This window comes from Melampsora larici-populina, assembly GCF_000204055.1.
Source record: "Melampsora larici-populina 98AG31 unplaced genomic scaffold MELLAscaffold_28, whole genome shotgun sequence".
Classification (NCBI taxonomy): Eukaryota; Fungi; Basidiomycota; class Pucciniomycetes; order Pucciniales; family Melampsoraceae; genus Melampsora; species Melampsora laricis-populina.
Window position 1 is genome coordinate 467,736 of NW_006768792.1, and position 12,935 is coordinate 480,670.

Below are 12,935 nucleotides of genomic sequence, written 5' to 3' on the forward strand. Positions count from 1 at the left end.
TATATGGGCGAGAACATTCAGACCACCCCCATTTCCAGAAAGGCCAAGATTGGCCAGAGTCACAATCAGTTGCAGCTCGATTGGGGCCTGCGGACAGTTTGATTGATTCTCGAATAAGTCAGACGATGCGATTTTGTTCAGTAATGTTAAGAAGCTAGACCGATTCATTCGAGCCTAGATATGCAAGTGAAACCAACAATTAGCTTGTAGACAACTTGAAAATTCATATCTGGATAAGCAAACATACAAGGGTTAAAAAGGTTGTATCGTGTGATCCCCAAAATCTGTTGAACATCGTTAGACATGCTTGAGGTTCGCGACGCCTGGATTCGAAGTATCGCTTTTGCTCGATCATGTCAATTGCGAGTGACCATAATCCCGGATTATCGAATAAAGCCAGTGGGTGTTGTTCAGCTTGGCGCGCCGATGATTGGAGCAAACGCTTCGGTCGTCGTTGAAATAGCATCCAGAGAGCCACACAAACATATGGTTCCAGATTGAACACCGATTGAAGTTGAGGAATCTGTAGTAGCTGGAAGAAGGCGGAGAAACCTGAACTTGAGCTGCGGAAACCCTTTCGCTTTCGCGTTAAAACAAGACTGTGAGAGGTATAAGGGTAGTCTAGATTGGCGAGTCGCTTGAACATTCGAATCACTTGTCTTCTGGATGAGACACGTGGCATGATGAGTGAAGTTTGGGTAATTACGGTGGGGTTGTGAAAAACATACTTGTGCAAGATCGGTGCAAGAAATCTTGCACGGATCTTGCGCGGATCTTGCACGTCGGTCTTGCAAATTTCTTGCACAGGTTTGACCACCATAAATGAAATCATCTTGATGAATTTGTATCTGCTACTGTAACATGATCAAAGCACAATGAATCAATATTATCATCAGGTCTAAATATCCAAGAAAGTTTGTATGACAAAACTCACATGGTACATAGCTACAATCCGATTTATTTGTTGTTTTGTAAATTTCACTTCATCGTCATTTCCTAGAAAAATTTGTTGTTGCAGATCTTTTATCCGAGTATGGTGGTTCTGATGTGAAATCGAAGCCAGGGTTTGCTAGTTTGAAGTATTGGGTAGCTAAGAGCTTCGGTTGAATGAACTCAAAACAACTGTAGAGGATTTCTTGTGATAAAAAATTGAATGTTGCAATTGTTTGGAGCGTTCATGGAATTTGAGAGTGTCACACAAATCAATCAACTTCTCTTCAAGTCAGCTTAACACAAGCTCTCTCTGCGCGACCACGTCTGTGGTAAGCTATGTAAATCTTCAAGTCAGATTTGTCTCCAACAAGTCCCACAATCCATGATGATGAACTCTGATGAACCAAATATATGCGTCATTGATTTGCTTGTACGAAATCTAGTGATCATCAAACACATGAAGATATCACAAGATTCTTTGTCTATATGATACATCATGAGAATGAGATTTTCAGATTCTTGATGGCAGGCTTCAATGATCTGGATATCCAGCAGATAAGAGTCATGAACCCCGCAAGCTCCAGGGCCAGGGAATTAGCATACATACAATTGCGTGTAGATAAGATAGGCAAGAGTGGAAATTTATCAATATCACTGTTTGAGCAGCACACAAGTTTGTATAGATTTTTTGAAGATTGTAATATGGATTCTTTATTGCCAGATTTACATATCAAATTTTAAGTGTTTGTGTTATCAGAGTTGCCCAAACAAATGATTTTGAATGAATCAGGATTTCAAGATCAAGCATGAAAAAAACAATGCATTTTCTCATCATCAGGATCTCTTCTGTCTGAAAATTGTGTTGATGAGACCAGTTGGAGTTTTGATTGGATCTACTTGACCCATCAAAATTTGAAGGGTTAGAGATATGTTTTCCTGATAAACCTTTGATTTTCAATTATCAAGAGTTCATGGGATTAATGTATGAATATTTATGAATTTGAACAAGTTCATATGTTTTGAAGAATTTCAGCACCATTGCATAAACATGATGATTCAAGCACTGTTTTTCTGAGATCAAGAAACACCTTTTTAGAAATCTTCTTTAGTATTTTTTGCCTATAGCGGATTTTCTTGGAGTGCTCAACTATATACCATCACATCTAGAGGAACATCACATTCCAAAATGTTTATAGTGGTGATAACCCTAGAGTTAGACTTAAAGAAGCTTTGTTTTAGAAATTATCAGTCTTGAACAATTGGATTCCAATTTGCAAATCTTATACAACCTTTGTAAAAAAATCTGTTGGTGTGGATTGAAGCAATATGCAACATAAACTTATGTTATACTACTGCCAGACTGATTTCTGGATCAAGGAATTCAACTATGCTATGCTATATGGAATTGGAGGAAAAGCCTACTACTCAAATTTCTAAAATTCTGAAACGGTCTGAATCTAAAGGGAAACAATTGTGTTAGTGACCTAGTTAGCAGGTTTCTAATGGTGTGGTATAGTTCAGCTGGCTCAAAGTTGTTACATACATACACCACTGGGGAGGCTATGACCAGACCCCAGCACTGTCTGGCCAATTCTGCCCACAACTTTCTTGGAAAGAGGCACTCTGTGGGCTGGGGCACTGAAATAAGCCAAAAGTAATCCTAGAAGCCTTGTGAGTGCTCCAGCTGCCCCACTCATCTGCTCATGTAAATACCCAGTCTGACATCTTATGCTTCTTGGCACTAGCAACCATAATTAATTCAAGGCACACCCTGATTGGCCCTGAGTGATTTCTAAATCCCTTTGGGTATGCTCAGGGATGGGTCACAGACCTATTGCACGGTAATTCCAGACTGTTGTTCTTTGAGCATAAAGTACTGCCATATGGCCAGATTAGCTTGGTGGTGGACAGGTGTGGCAAGATGGTCAAGAGAGTGGTAGTCAAGCAACAAGATTGGCTGGCCACTGTAAGATGGGCTATTTGGCAGCTTATTTACTGTTTATGAGAAAGGTTTGGATGCTACTAATCATGTGGGAGCTGTTCTGAGAACCTCTCTGTTTCTGCCCATAGCCACACCATCTACACCACCAACATACATACCTTTGATTTTTTGATCAAATGTATTCTTGGATTCTAAGAAGCTTTCCAAGGTTTTGATCTAAGGTAATTCTCAGCGCAGAAGATTACCTTGGATCAAAACCTTGGACAAGGTCTGTCCAAGGATTTACCTCCAATGATGCTTCAGGTTTCTCAACCCAAGGCATTTATGTTGGCAGTGCTGCCCCATGCAGGTTGAGGCACCAGTGGTGATGGAGATGGTGAAGAGCCCCAAACCAAAGAATATATTCTAGGAGTTCTGCCCTTCTACAAATAAGAAAAAAATGGTGAGACCCATGTCTATGGAAACAAATGTGAAAAAAGAAGTTTAATTTCAGAGCCTCTGATTTGATGTTCCTTGAACCCTTGACCTTCTTTTACTCACCAAAGGGCTGGTAGAGCTTTTGCCAGACTGACTGGCTGTGCAATGGGCTGATTTCTGGTCAGATTTTCACCTGTTGGCCATAAAACAGCAGGTATTGTTCAACCCACCAGAATGTCTGAAATTCTGGTCAGAGTTTGGTCAGATTGTGACACAAGCACTTTGATGCTGGTATCTGAATGAAAAGTTACCATGTGGTGTTGTATGTCTTTTTGAAAGAGATTCTGATTGGTGAAACCCCTTGAGACAAAGATAAGAGTTTGAAGGAGATTGAATAAGAAGATGAAACAAGTTAAAGGAAATGAAGTTTTAGAAACAGCGGTAGACTATAGGATCGGGGTTTGACTGATAAGTTTCAGATTTTCGTGATAATCCTGAGAAACCCCCCCAACCCCATAGGATCATGGGTTGAGTACAGGGACGTACACATAGACAGTGCCCCAAGCTTTAACCAGTTACCGACCGACTACCTGCCTTAAGATAAGTGTCTTACGTTATGATCTCTTTGTCGCCAGGCCCACTTGTGGGCAGGCCGACCTGTGAAAGGTGTCCCTGTCACGCCTCGCGTCGCGAGCGCCACAACCCCTCTACACCTGAGTCTCATCTCGCCTCATCTCGCCCTCTGGCGCGTGTCCACACAGCTCAACCACCCAAATCTCGAAAATCGGTTCAAACAAATCAATCCTCGCAATGCTACTGACCGACTTTGTAGCACACCTCACGACAACCACACCCGAACTTAGCTCGACACTCACGGTTGCCGGCTTTGTGCGGTTCATTGCTCTCGCTTCCAAAGTCCAGCACACCGCCGGACATGGTCTCCGACTCACACCTACACGTCTTCCTCTGATCCCTTTCTTCGTGGCCACGCTAACTCCCGAATTCCCTCACCACCTCATTCAACCGATATGGAGTTTAGCCTTTGACATCTTGCCTTCTTCGCGTATCAATCCTTCTGAATGCATCCGATCGTTGGGCCTCCGAAATCTGAAATGCAAAGTCGCTGAAAAACACTTACGTGCTCCTGTGTCCCGATGCCTTGTCTGCCCAAAAGCACCAAACCTGCACGTCCACTCCCGGCTTAATGGTTACATATTTGATTCGGACGGCGTACACACTGCTGTGACCACAGTCACGCGATGTCCAGGCAAGCGTCCACTTTTCCACTTCAGGTGCTCTTCTGGCTGGATGACGCCTTCTGACTTAACATCGTTGATTTTCAGATCCCCTCTGTGCGACGTCCTATCGACCTAGCTACTTCACGCGGGATGGTAAGCGTTGCTACTACAAGTTGGACATGGGGCGAGATCAAGATATCCTTCATGTCCATTGCCATTATTACATGACACGGCAATTGCACAGCATGTTACGGGGAATTCAATTTCTAGCTCAGTAGGTGATATGTTTGGTTTCTTTTTCGGTGGCGCTGTTTCTGTGTTCTTACGTACGTTGTGGGACTCATCCTTGATTTTGAAGTGTGTCGCACTTCAACTTAGTCAACTGGTACAACAGGACTTTTGTCGACAGCTGTGATATCCCTCATTTTGACCCCAATCAAGGCTTTACACCGGCCATGTCTGAGGCCGTTTGTAGTGATGGGCTGGACCTACAATCACTTTTGGACCACGCAGACCGTCGGGGGACGCAGCTCACGGTAACCGCAAGTGGAACCGATCACCTTTGCTTCGAAGAAGCTATGGGCGAGCACTTGGACCTTCTGGCCGTCGAGGGCACCCGCGACCGGGATCACTTCTGCTCACGTTGTGTCCGTATTAAACCAGGTGGAATTGATCCTGAGACCGGCGCGGAGGTCCTCATAGGTGCGCAAATACCTATGACTTTTCTACATCACATACGTCTCATTTTGATTACACGCTTGATGCAGGCATTCGCGCCGTGGTGACCGACGGTCTGACTATAGGCCACTGGCAATGTAGTGCGACGACTGAGCAGCTCGAAGAATTAGCTCAGATCGCAGGGAATCCGCCCCCCGAAGGGCCTTGCATCAATCGTCTCGACAATATAAACGACCGGTTCTGTCCTCTACACGAACAAATCCTGGGTAATTGTTGCCAGGCTCAACCGTGCCGGGCGTCATGTCAACCTGGTTCAAAGACTTGTGCACAGGAAGCTCACGTGAAGGCAATGCAAGCGTTTGAAGAACGAGTACAAGGGAATTTTTCACTCACCGCAATCCTAAATCGCCCCGGTTCGAACCTGCCTTCAGATGCGACCGTTCATTTGAATGCGGACACTGGGGATTTTGAAGATCTGGCCAGCTTGCAACAAGCTGACGAGTCCAATAGGGCACACGAAGGCGCGCGTGACGGAGGCCAATCGCAAGAAAAAAATAAGGTATGCCTCAGCCGTCGACGCACACACAATGATCAACTCATTGTAGGGCCTTGCGGTATGATTTTGGCCTGTAAAACGTTCTACCACTCGGAGTCGGTCAGTGCCGTCAAGGTGAGTTTGTATGTATATTGATTCTGGAAGGCTATATATCATTCATACAGTTATCTTCTCCTCTAGGCCTTCTTGGAAGAGTCCTTCCCACAAGGCATCCCTGAGGTGGTCTTCTACGACAACGCGTGTCGGCTGACTGAACATATTTATCACGGGGCGGTCGATGCGAGCCGGTTCCAAGGCAGTGTCATACCAGTGGACCCTTTCCACCATCGCTCCCATGCGGGCAGCGATGACTTCTGTCAGCGTTTCACCAACCCCAGCCTGTTCCCTGATATCCAAGACGAGGGGAAATGGATTTTCAACGCCTCGGCCGCGGAATTGACCAATATATGGTATGGCGGATTTGCTTCAATGTGCCGAAACATGCACTCAGTCAAATACAATTTCTTTCTTGAAGAGATGGTGGCACTCAGGAATGAATGGCTTGCCAATAAGCTGGTCAAGCGTCCGGGAATGGAATTCTTTGGTAATGGGGTACTTTGATGGGGTACTTTCGATTCAATTGACGGTCTTGTCTGAATGTTCGCAAAAGTTTTCCGGTTTATCAGATTGTATAGCTATCTTTCCTGTCTTTGCTTGGTAACCATGTCTATTGAAGTAAAAAACCACTAGTCATGTAAGCAAGTATATATATATATATACATTGCCTCTTGCGTGCTTGCATTACACTTGCCTTCCAAGATTTTCTAAGTAATCTCTGAGTGAGAGCGATCACCGAGAACATTATGGCCAAAGGCAAGGCAAACGCCACGCGGTCTAAGATTTGCCCCCAACAGGGGACCCATCTTCAACGGCGTTTTGATATTTGCTTTGACTGACTGACCGCTGGTCATTCATAAACAACGAGCGAGCGTCGCGAGGTAAGGGTACGAAGCCTTTCTTTTTCTTTTGGTTGCGTGCATGGCATTCTACATCGCAAAGACATATGGCTAGAGTCCCCAATCGTGATCCAACCAAGGCTCGCTGAAGCTCAACACCTTTGCTTTAGCCCTTTAGGCATGGCGGAACACCACACATGCGCTCATCATGCGCAACACCTGGCTGTTGTTACCAGCCTTCCAGCGACACCATGTAGAACCCACCCATCAATAGGTATAAATAAAATACCTATTGATGAGTCGGATCAGAGTACATTAACATTAACCAAGCGCCATTGATCTCATAAAAAATCCCCGTATTTACCTCTCTGCATCATCATGGAACTCGAAAACTCTTTCACTACGATCATGACCGCCATTGTTCCTAGTACTGCTGATGTAAGCTTCATTTTCCCTTGTTAGTAAAGATAGTCGTTTGCATGTTGGTTGGTTAATAATCCTGTTCGTGACGCAGGGCGTTCGCATTGACTTCGAAGACAGCCAGTTTGGTTGGCACACAGCCAACACGTCTCTGTCGTTGAAAGATTCCAACGAAACCGGGCATGTCATTGAACCCCTCAAAGCTATAGGTCATGTGTGGGGCCCTGACACACTCAAACGAGGCAGGACCTATGTTCTTGTGGGCCCTTTTGGGCAAGACTTGATGACTGGCGAGAATGTCATCAAATATCATTCCGCCACAAAGACCGAGGTAGGGACCCACGGTGCCGATCTAGACGACTTGGCAGGCAAAGCTCTTGTCAATGGCCTTGGTCTCCTGCTCAATGTATCTTATGCTGAAGATCCCGAGATTGAAGGTGGCTGGAATTTGACTGTCAATGCCAAACACGAATGGTATGACTCGGTAGTAAGTCAACCTATTTTTCATCTGATTCAATCAAACAGTGCTAAATTATCTTCAATCACAGGGCGAAATCATGTTAGAATTCGCAATCACATATGTCTTTGGACATATAACCCCACATAGGTCCAAATGGGGCCCTATTCAAGCGGGGGCGACGATGTGGCTGAATGGAACTGTCTTCAAGAAAGATCCTGTGTCCAATCGGTTCATTGTCAAGGTAAGTAATCCTGACTGCTTACACCCTCTGCGAGCAAGTATTAGCGAGCAAGTATTGACCAAAAGCGACACACACAGGTGCGCAACTTTTCAATTACCAAGCTGGCCGAATAAGTCATGGGTGAATCGACACGGTCAGAACCTCATGTGATTTTGGGCATTAGACCGTACGTGTGTTGGAGAACACACAGGAGAACACACTTCCTTCTGGATCTATTACTGGATGGCCTTTCAGTCCCCGTCGTGGCAACTAGTTGTATATATGTTGTGTAAAGTGCATGATCCTTGTTCTTTGAGGCCGTGACCTCAACAGTGAGTGTGCGAATGAGAATAGCAGATGACAAGTCCGGAACGCATGATCTAATAGCCATGGTGTTGAAGCTGAAGCCTCAATCAAACTCACATTTCCAATGTGATGTTTGATAATATTCATATTGTAACATTGGAATTTTTTAACATAGTATCTACATGTATCTACATGCTATCTACAGTGGATAGGTGACAGTGGAAACGTGGATAGACAACCACGTGGATAGAGAACCGCAAAATAATTTCCAGAAGTATCAGCGGTGTCAAGTGAGTGAGATGTCCCTGGAGCACGATAACTTTGATGTGGGTTGGTTCCTATATTGGGAGCAGTCCACGCTGTCGTCTGCTCCTCCGCAATTGATGATCAGGCTTGGCCATCAAAATGGCAATGTTATCGCCTTCGAAATGAATGAGTTGAATTTCCGTGGCCTGATATCTTGCCCTGCATCAATGACCTTGACACGGAATAGAGTTAAGAGGATAATTGCTTACCTCTATCTCCCAAGTGTTGGTATACGCCACGACACGCCCACGCAAGCTGATGATGTTGCCTTCAGCCAGGGCATTCATGGTGAGTTTAGAGGTGATATTAGTGTCCAGCAAGTAGGTCGCGTGGAATTCAATGCGCCGCTTGATTTTCATGCAAGGAATAGATAAGTGGGGTTATATCCAAACACTCGGCGTAAGAAATACGCTCAGCTGAGAATGACTCACCGTGTCATTCCAGCATCTATGCATCACCTTAATAACTTCGATGGGTAATCCCTCCCCCTCCCTGCGTGACCATTCAACTATTTGACCGAGGCCTTGGGCTAATACTTGGTTAACCATAGAGTTGAGTCTCAGTTCCGCATTACCAATGGCGATCGTGCTTGGGGAGTCCTCCAAAAGTAAGGGCTGGTTGTCATTACCATGAATCGCCACTTGTCCTTCGATCCTATAAGCGCGGGATTTTTGGAGTTCGCTCTGGTTCCTCCTGGCAGTGATTTTCAAAGGAATTCCTCGGGGACTGTGGTGATTGGTAATCACGTCGGTCACAAAGTATCTAAATATGTCACTTTTGGCGGCGAAGATCTATCCATATAAGGTGTGGTCAGACCCATGTGTTTTTAACTAACATCTGCGTGTTGATGTTGCTTACTTCATCTTTGGTCCAAAAAAGGCTACTGAATCGCAAAGGTAACTGAGAATCCATATATTTCGAAATTGTTTGCTTTGGGGAGGATAAGATATTGATTGATGAATGAGAAATGCGGGCAGGGGTTGCAGATTATCTTTTGGGGATATTGTTTATTATTTATGTAAGGTGAGCTATTCTGCTCGCCCTTGAGATTTAACCACAAACTAAGCGGTTGGTTCAGTCATCAATGCATCCCAACTAAACCGGTTCGTATGAATTACAACCATGTTCAGAGCTTGTTGTAATCAATTGTGATTTTCTGCCTGGCTGGGTCAAACAAGAACCAAAAAAATTATTCGTTGTAGACTGAGTGAATGTGAATGAAATCTCCTGTGGTTGAGTGGCACAACACAATCCACACCTAACTTGAATGTTCCCGTGATACGTGATGATACGGGATTATCTCTCTCATCAGCAGTTTATTATAAGTTGAGAGATAATCACGTTTACATTCACGTGATTATTATTATTCACAGTGAGTGAATAATAACACTACACAAAATGTCATCTTTACCAGGCGGTAAAGAAAACTACTGACATAGAAAAGTCCTGAGGCAACAGGAAGAGAGCTAAAAATCTGAAAAAATATGCACCTTGTTCCTAGATGTTGGGGCGTCATGATGAGTTTTTTTTTGTATTTTACACACAGATATTGGTTAATGTACTAACAATAAAGGCTGAGAATCATCAAAAACCCACCTGTAACAATACCTGAAATTTGGCCCTTGACTTTGAAGACAGGATTTTGGAATCTTCAAACATCAATAACTTTTGCAGTTCTGAAACAAATCACTCGATTTGAAGTGCATTAAAAAGGTGAGCCTTTCCTCTACATTTTTCATTGAGACATCACATCTGTAGCTGGTCTAAAAAAGATCCTACAGAGCTATTCATGTAGAACTGTTTGAACATATGTAGAGTGTTTAAATGACTAGATAGCACCTTACTGACATTATGAAGTGTGAAGGAGAATAGTTCAGCTTTTGAATGAACCAAAAATCGAGTTATTTGGAGCAGAATTGCAAAAGTTATTGAAGTTTTTAGACCACAAAATATTGTCTTCATACTCATGACCCAAATTTCAGGTATTGTTACATGTGAGTTTTTGATGATTTTCAGTGTTTATTGTTAGTACATAAACCAATATCTGCATGTAAAATGCAAAAAAATACTCATCATGACGCCCCAACATCTAGGAACAAGGTGCATATTTTTTCAGATTTTTAGCTCTCTTCCTGTTGCCTCAGGACTTTTCTATGTCAGTAGTTTTCTTTACTGCCCGGTAAAGATTACATTTGGTGTAGTGTAATAAGGTGGTTTTGCATAACAGTAGAATATGCAGATAGTTGCAACTGCATATATCTTAAATAAATATACAATTAGGTGGTCATTCAAGTGGTTCACAGTCACAGTCTATATATTTGCACCCAAAGTAATGAAGCTCAAGTTACAAAAGAAATGTGATTAGTCAGGGTTATTATAGTTAGGTAGGCATTCCAATCCAACCAAAATCCTTTTAATTAATATATATATATTTATTAAAAGGATTTAAGATGAACAATATGACCCATTGTCTTACACAAGCTTTAAACTTGTTTATCTTACACAAGCAAGCAAATTCATGCTTCAAAGGAAGCATCTGACTATAATTTCTGTGCAGCTTAGTTTGGACCTTTGCTGCTGTGCTGCTGTGTGTGAATTTATGGCTGTTGCACGTCAATCCCATTCTATGTTGCTTACCCGTGTTGTTGGTTTCCTGTTATAATATAAAACCATAACATTCACGAGTTATCCACACTTCTGTTACGGATTGATGTGGATAATAATAATCCAAAAAAAACAATATGAATTGATATTTATACCCAAACACAACCAAACAAGAAACAAAAAGTGAAGAGGAGAATTATCACGCGGCAAAAAAATAAAGTACGATATCTTTGAATGTGTCGAGGTCACTTTCACTTTCATAAGAATGGAGCTTTAGAGGATAAAAACAAATACTAATGTAATTTTTTTTTGGGGGAGAAATAGTCATAGTGTGAATAATCATATTCAGTAGTCATAGTGTGAATAATCATATTCACTTCAACGTTCATGAGGATTCTCGGTGGCGGAGATTTCATCATTGGTTGCCTTCGCAAGCTTGCCTACCTTGGCGACCACATTGAACTCAACCCTGAAATGGACGCGTGCCTGGCCTACCATCGCTGAGGGCTGAAATTGATATGGGGCCGCAAAGCGGTCATGACCTGCCTTGTTGACCTCATTTATCCAAGCACGATACCTGTAAACTGTTGAAGGTACCATTTTCCATTCGTGTCCAAAATGGTTCTTCCAAGCTGCAAGGATGTCACTTGTTTGCGCCTCGTTGTGCCACGCCAGAAGACTGGACACAAGCACGGAATTCGATGGCCATCCCAGTTGGAGGTCCCGATGGTTTGGGACCCTCACGTCTGGATTGGCCATCGAATTGCTTGAAACCTAGGGAAACAAAAGGTAACAGTGAGTCAATGGCCACATCTTCTCTGGGATTTTCGTGATGGAGGATGTGCTTACTTGACCCTGAGGGGTTGCATCGTCAAACAGAGTGGGGGGAAGCGGAAGCGGAGGGGAGTTTTTGATGTTTTCGCGTTTGACCACCTGGAAAGGGGCGCCCGCTTGGCGTGTACAAGGTGAGACCGGAGATGGCGAGCGAGTTAGGTCAATGTACTTCTTATGCGGTGTCGGAACTACATGTGCATGCGTGTGTTCTGTGGGGGTCGCCATGCCCAATTCAACTTCAGTTTGCTTCTGGCCCGAAGGAGTTCCCTGGCGGGAGCTGGCTGACGTGCTGGCGTGCTGGAGGTCGGGTGTGGAAGGCATAGGCTGGGAGGACGTTGAGGGCAATGTGGAAAGGCGCATCACGGCGCTCGGGTCTGGGACTGGAATCACAGGCGTTCTCTGTGGTAAACCTGGGGTCCGAGGGTTCACCTTGGCCAGGCGAACCACAATGGTACGGTTACAGGCGGGATATTGATGGGGAAGGGCCACCGGGATCTCGCGCTGGAGGCAAAAGACATATGGGTGAACCGAAATCCAACTATATAGTTGAAACATACCGCACTTACCCAAGAGTCAATGGTGGCATCCCACAAGCAGATAGCTTGATTCCACATATTGCCGACCTGACCCTGAACCGCTGTGGAAAGCAATTCCTATGATCACGTCTTAATCTCATATCATTTTTTTATTATTACATTAGATCAACTCACAACAGAAAAAAGAAAAGATCCATAAATCACACTCTTCAATTTTTATCAAGGCATGTGGACTCAAGACAAATAATCAAAATCATCATTTCAATTCAAATTATCACTATATGGATCTTGTTATTCTCAATGAACATCAATCTTACATTCAAAATGGTATATTTTATACAGACATAGAAGTTCAAATAAAAACAATGCATACAAAAAAGATAAATAAATGAGATACATACATACCTTGGAAAAAAAAAGAGGGTCAAAAATTGAAAATGTCAACATTGATGTTACACAAATAAGATTAGAATTGATGAATCAAGAATGAAAACTCACCTAGTAGATTAATCAATCCCCAAACAGTTGATCTACAAGAAAGAAGTCAAGA

At 43.4% G+C, this 12,935-nt stretch overlaps 3 protein-coding genes across 3 annotated transcripts; 1 reads left to right on the forward strand and 2 right to left on the reverse strand.

Moving 5' to 3' along the window:
* Nucleotides 1-7,077: 7,077 nt before the first annotated feature.
* MELLADRAFT_108256 (uncharacterized protein) lies at nucleotides 7,078-8,355 on the forward strand (the record flags this gene model as incomplete). The annotated part of the gene is made up of 4 exons (XM_007411978.1): nucleotides 7,078-7,137; nucleotides 7,214-7,606; nucleotides 7,668-7,820; nucleotides 8,281-8,355. The coding sequence occupies 4 exons, from the start codon at nucleotides 7,078-7,080 to the stop codon at nucleotides 8,353-8,355; spliced, it is 681 nt and encodes a 226-aa protein (XP_007412040.1).
* Nucleotides 8,356-8,505: 150 nt separating this feature from the next.
* Nucleotides 8,506-9,274, reverse strand: MELLADRAFT_108257 (uncharacterized protein; the record flags this gene model as incomplete). Its single annotated transcript, XM_007412070.1, has 4 exons — nucleotides 8,506-8,583; nucleotides 8,621-8,758; nucleotides 8,843-9,137; nucleotides 9,270-9,274. The coding sequence occupies 4 exons, from the start codon at nucleotides 9,272-9,274 to the stop codon at nucleotides 8,506-8,508; spliced, it is 516 nt and encodes a 171-aa protein (XP_007412132.1).
* A 2,119-nt stretch (nucleotides 9,275-11,393) lies between these two features.
* On the reverse strand, nucleotides 11,394-12,404 carry MELLADRAFT_64711 (uncharacterized protein; the record flags this gene model as incomplete). Its single annotated transcript, XM_007412069.1, has 2 exons — nucleotides 11,394-11,789; nucleotides 11,865-12,404. 2 exons carry the CDS (start codon nucleotides 12,402-12,404, stop codon nucleotides 11,394-11,396), a joined length of 936 nt encoding a protein of 311 aa, XP_007412131.1.
* Between the last annotated feature and the right edge of the window lie 531 nt (nucleotides 12,405-12,935).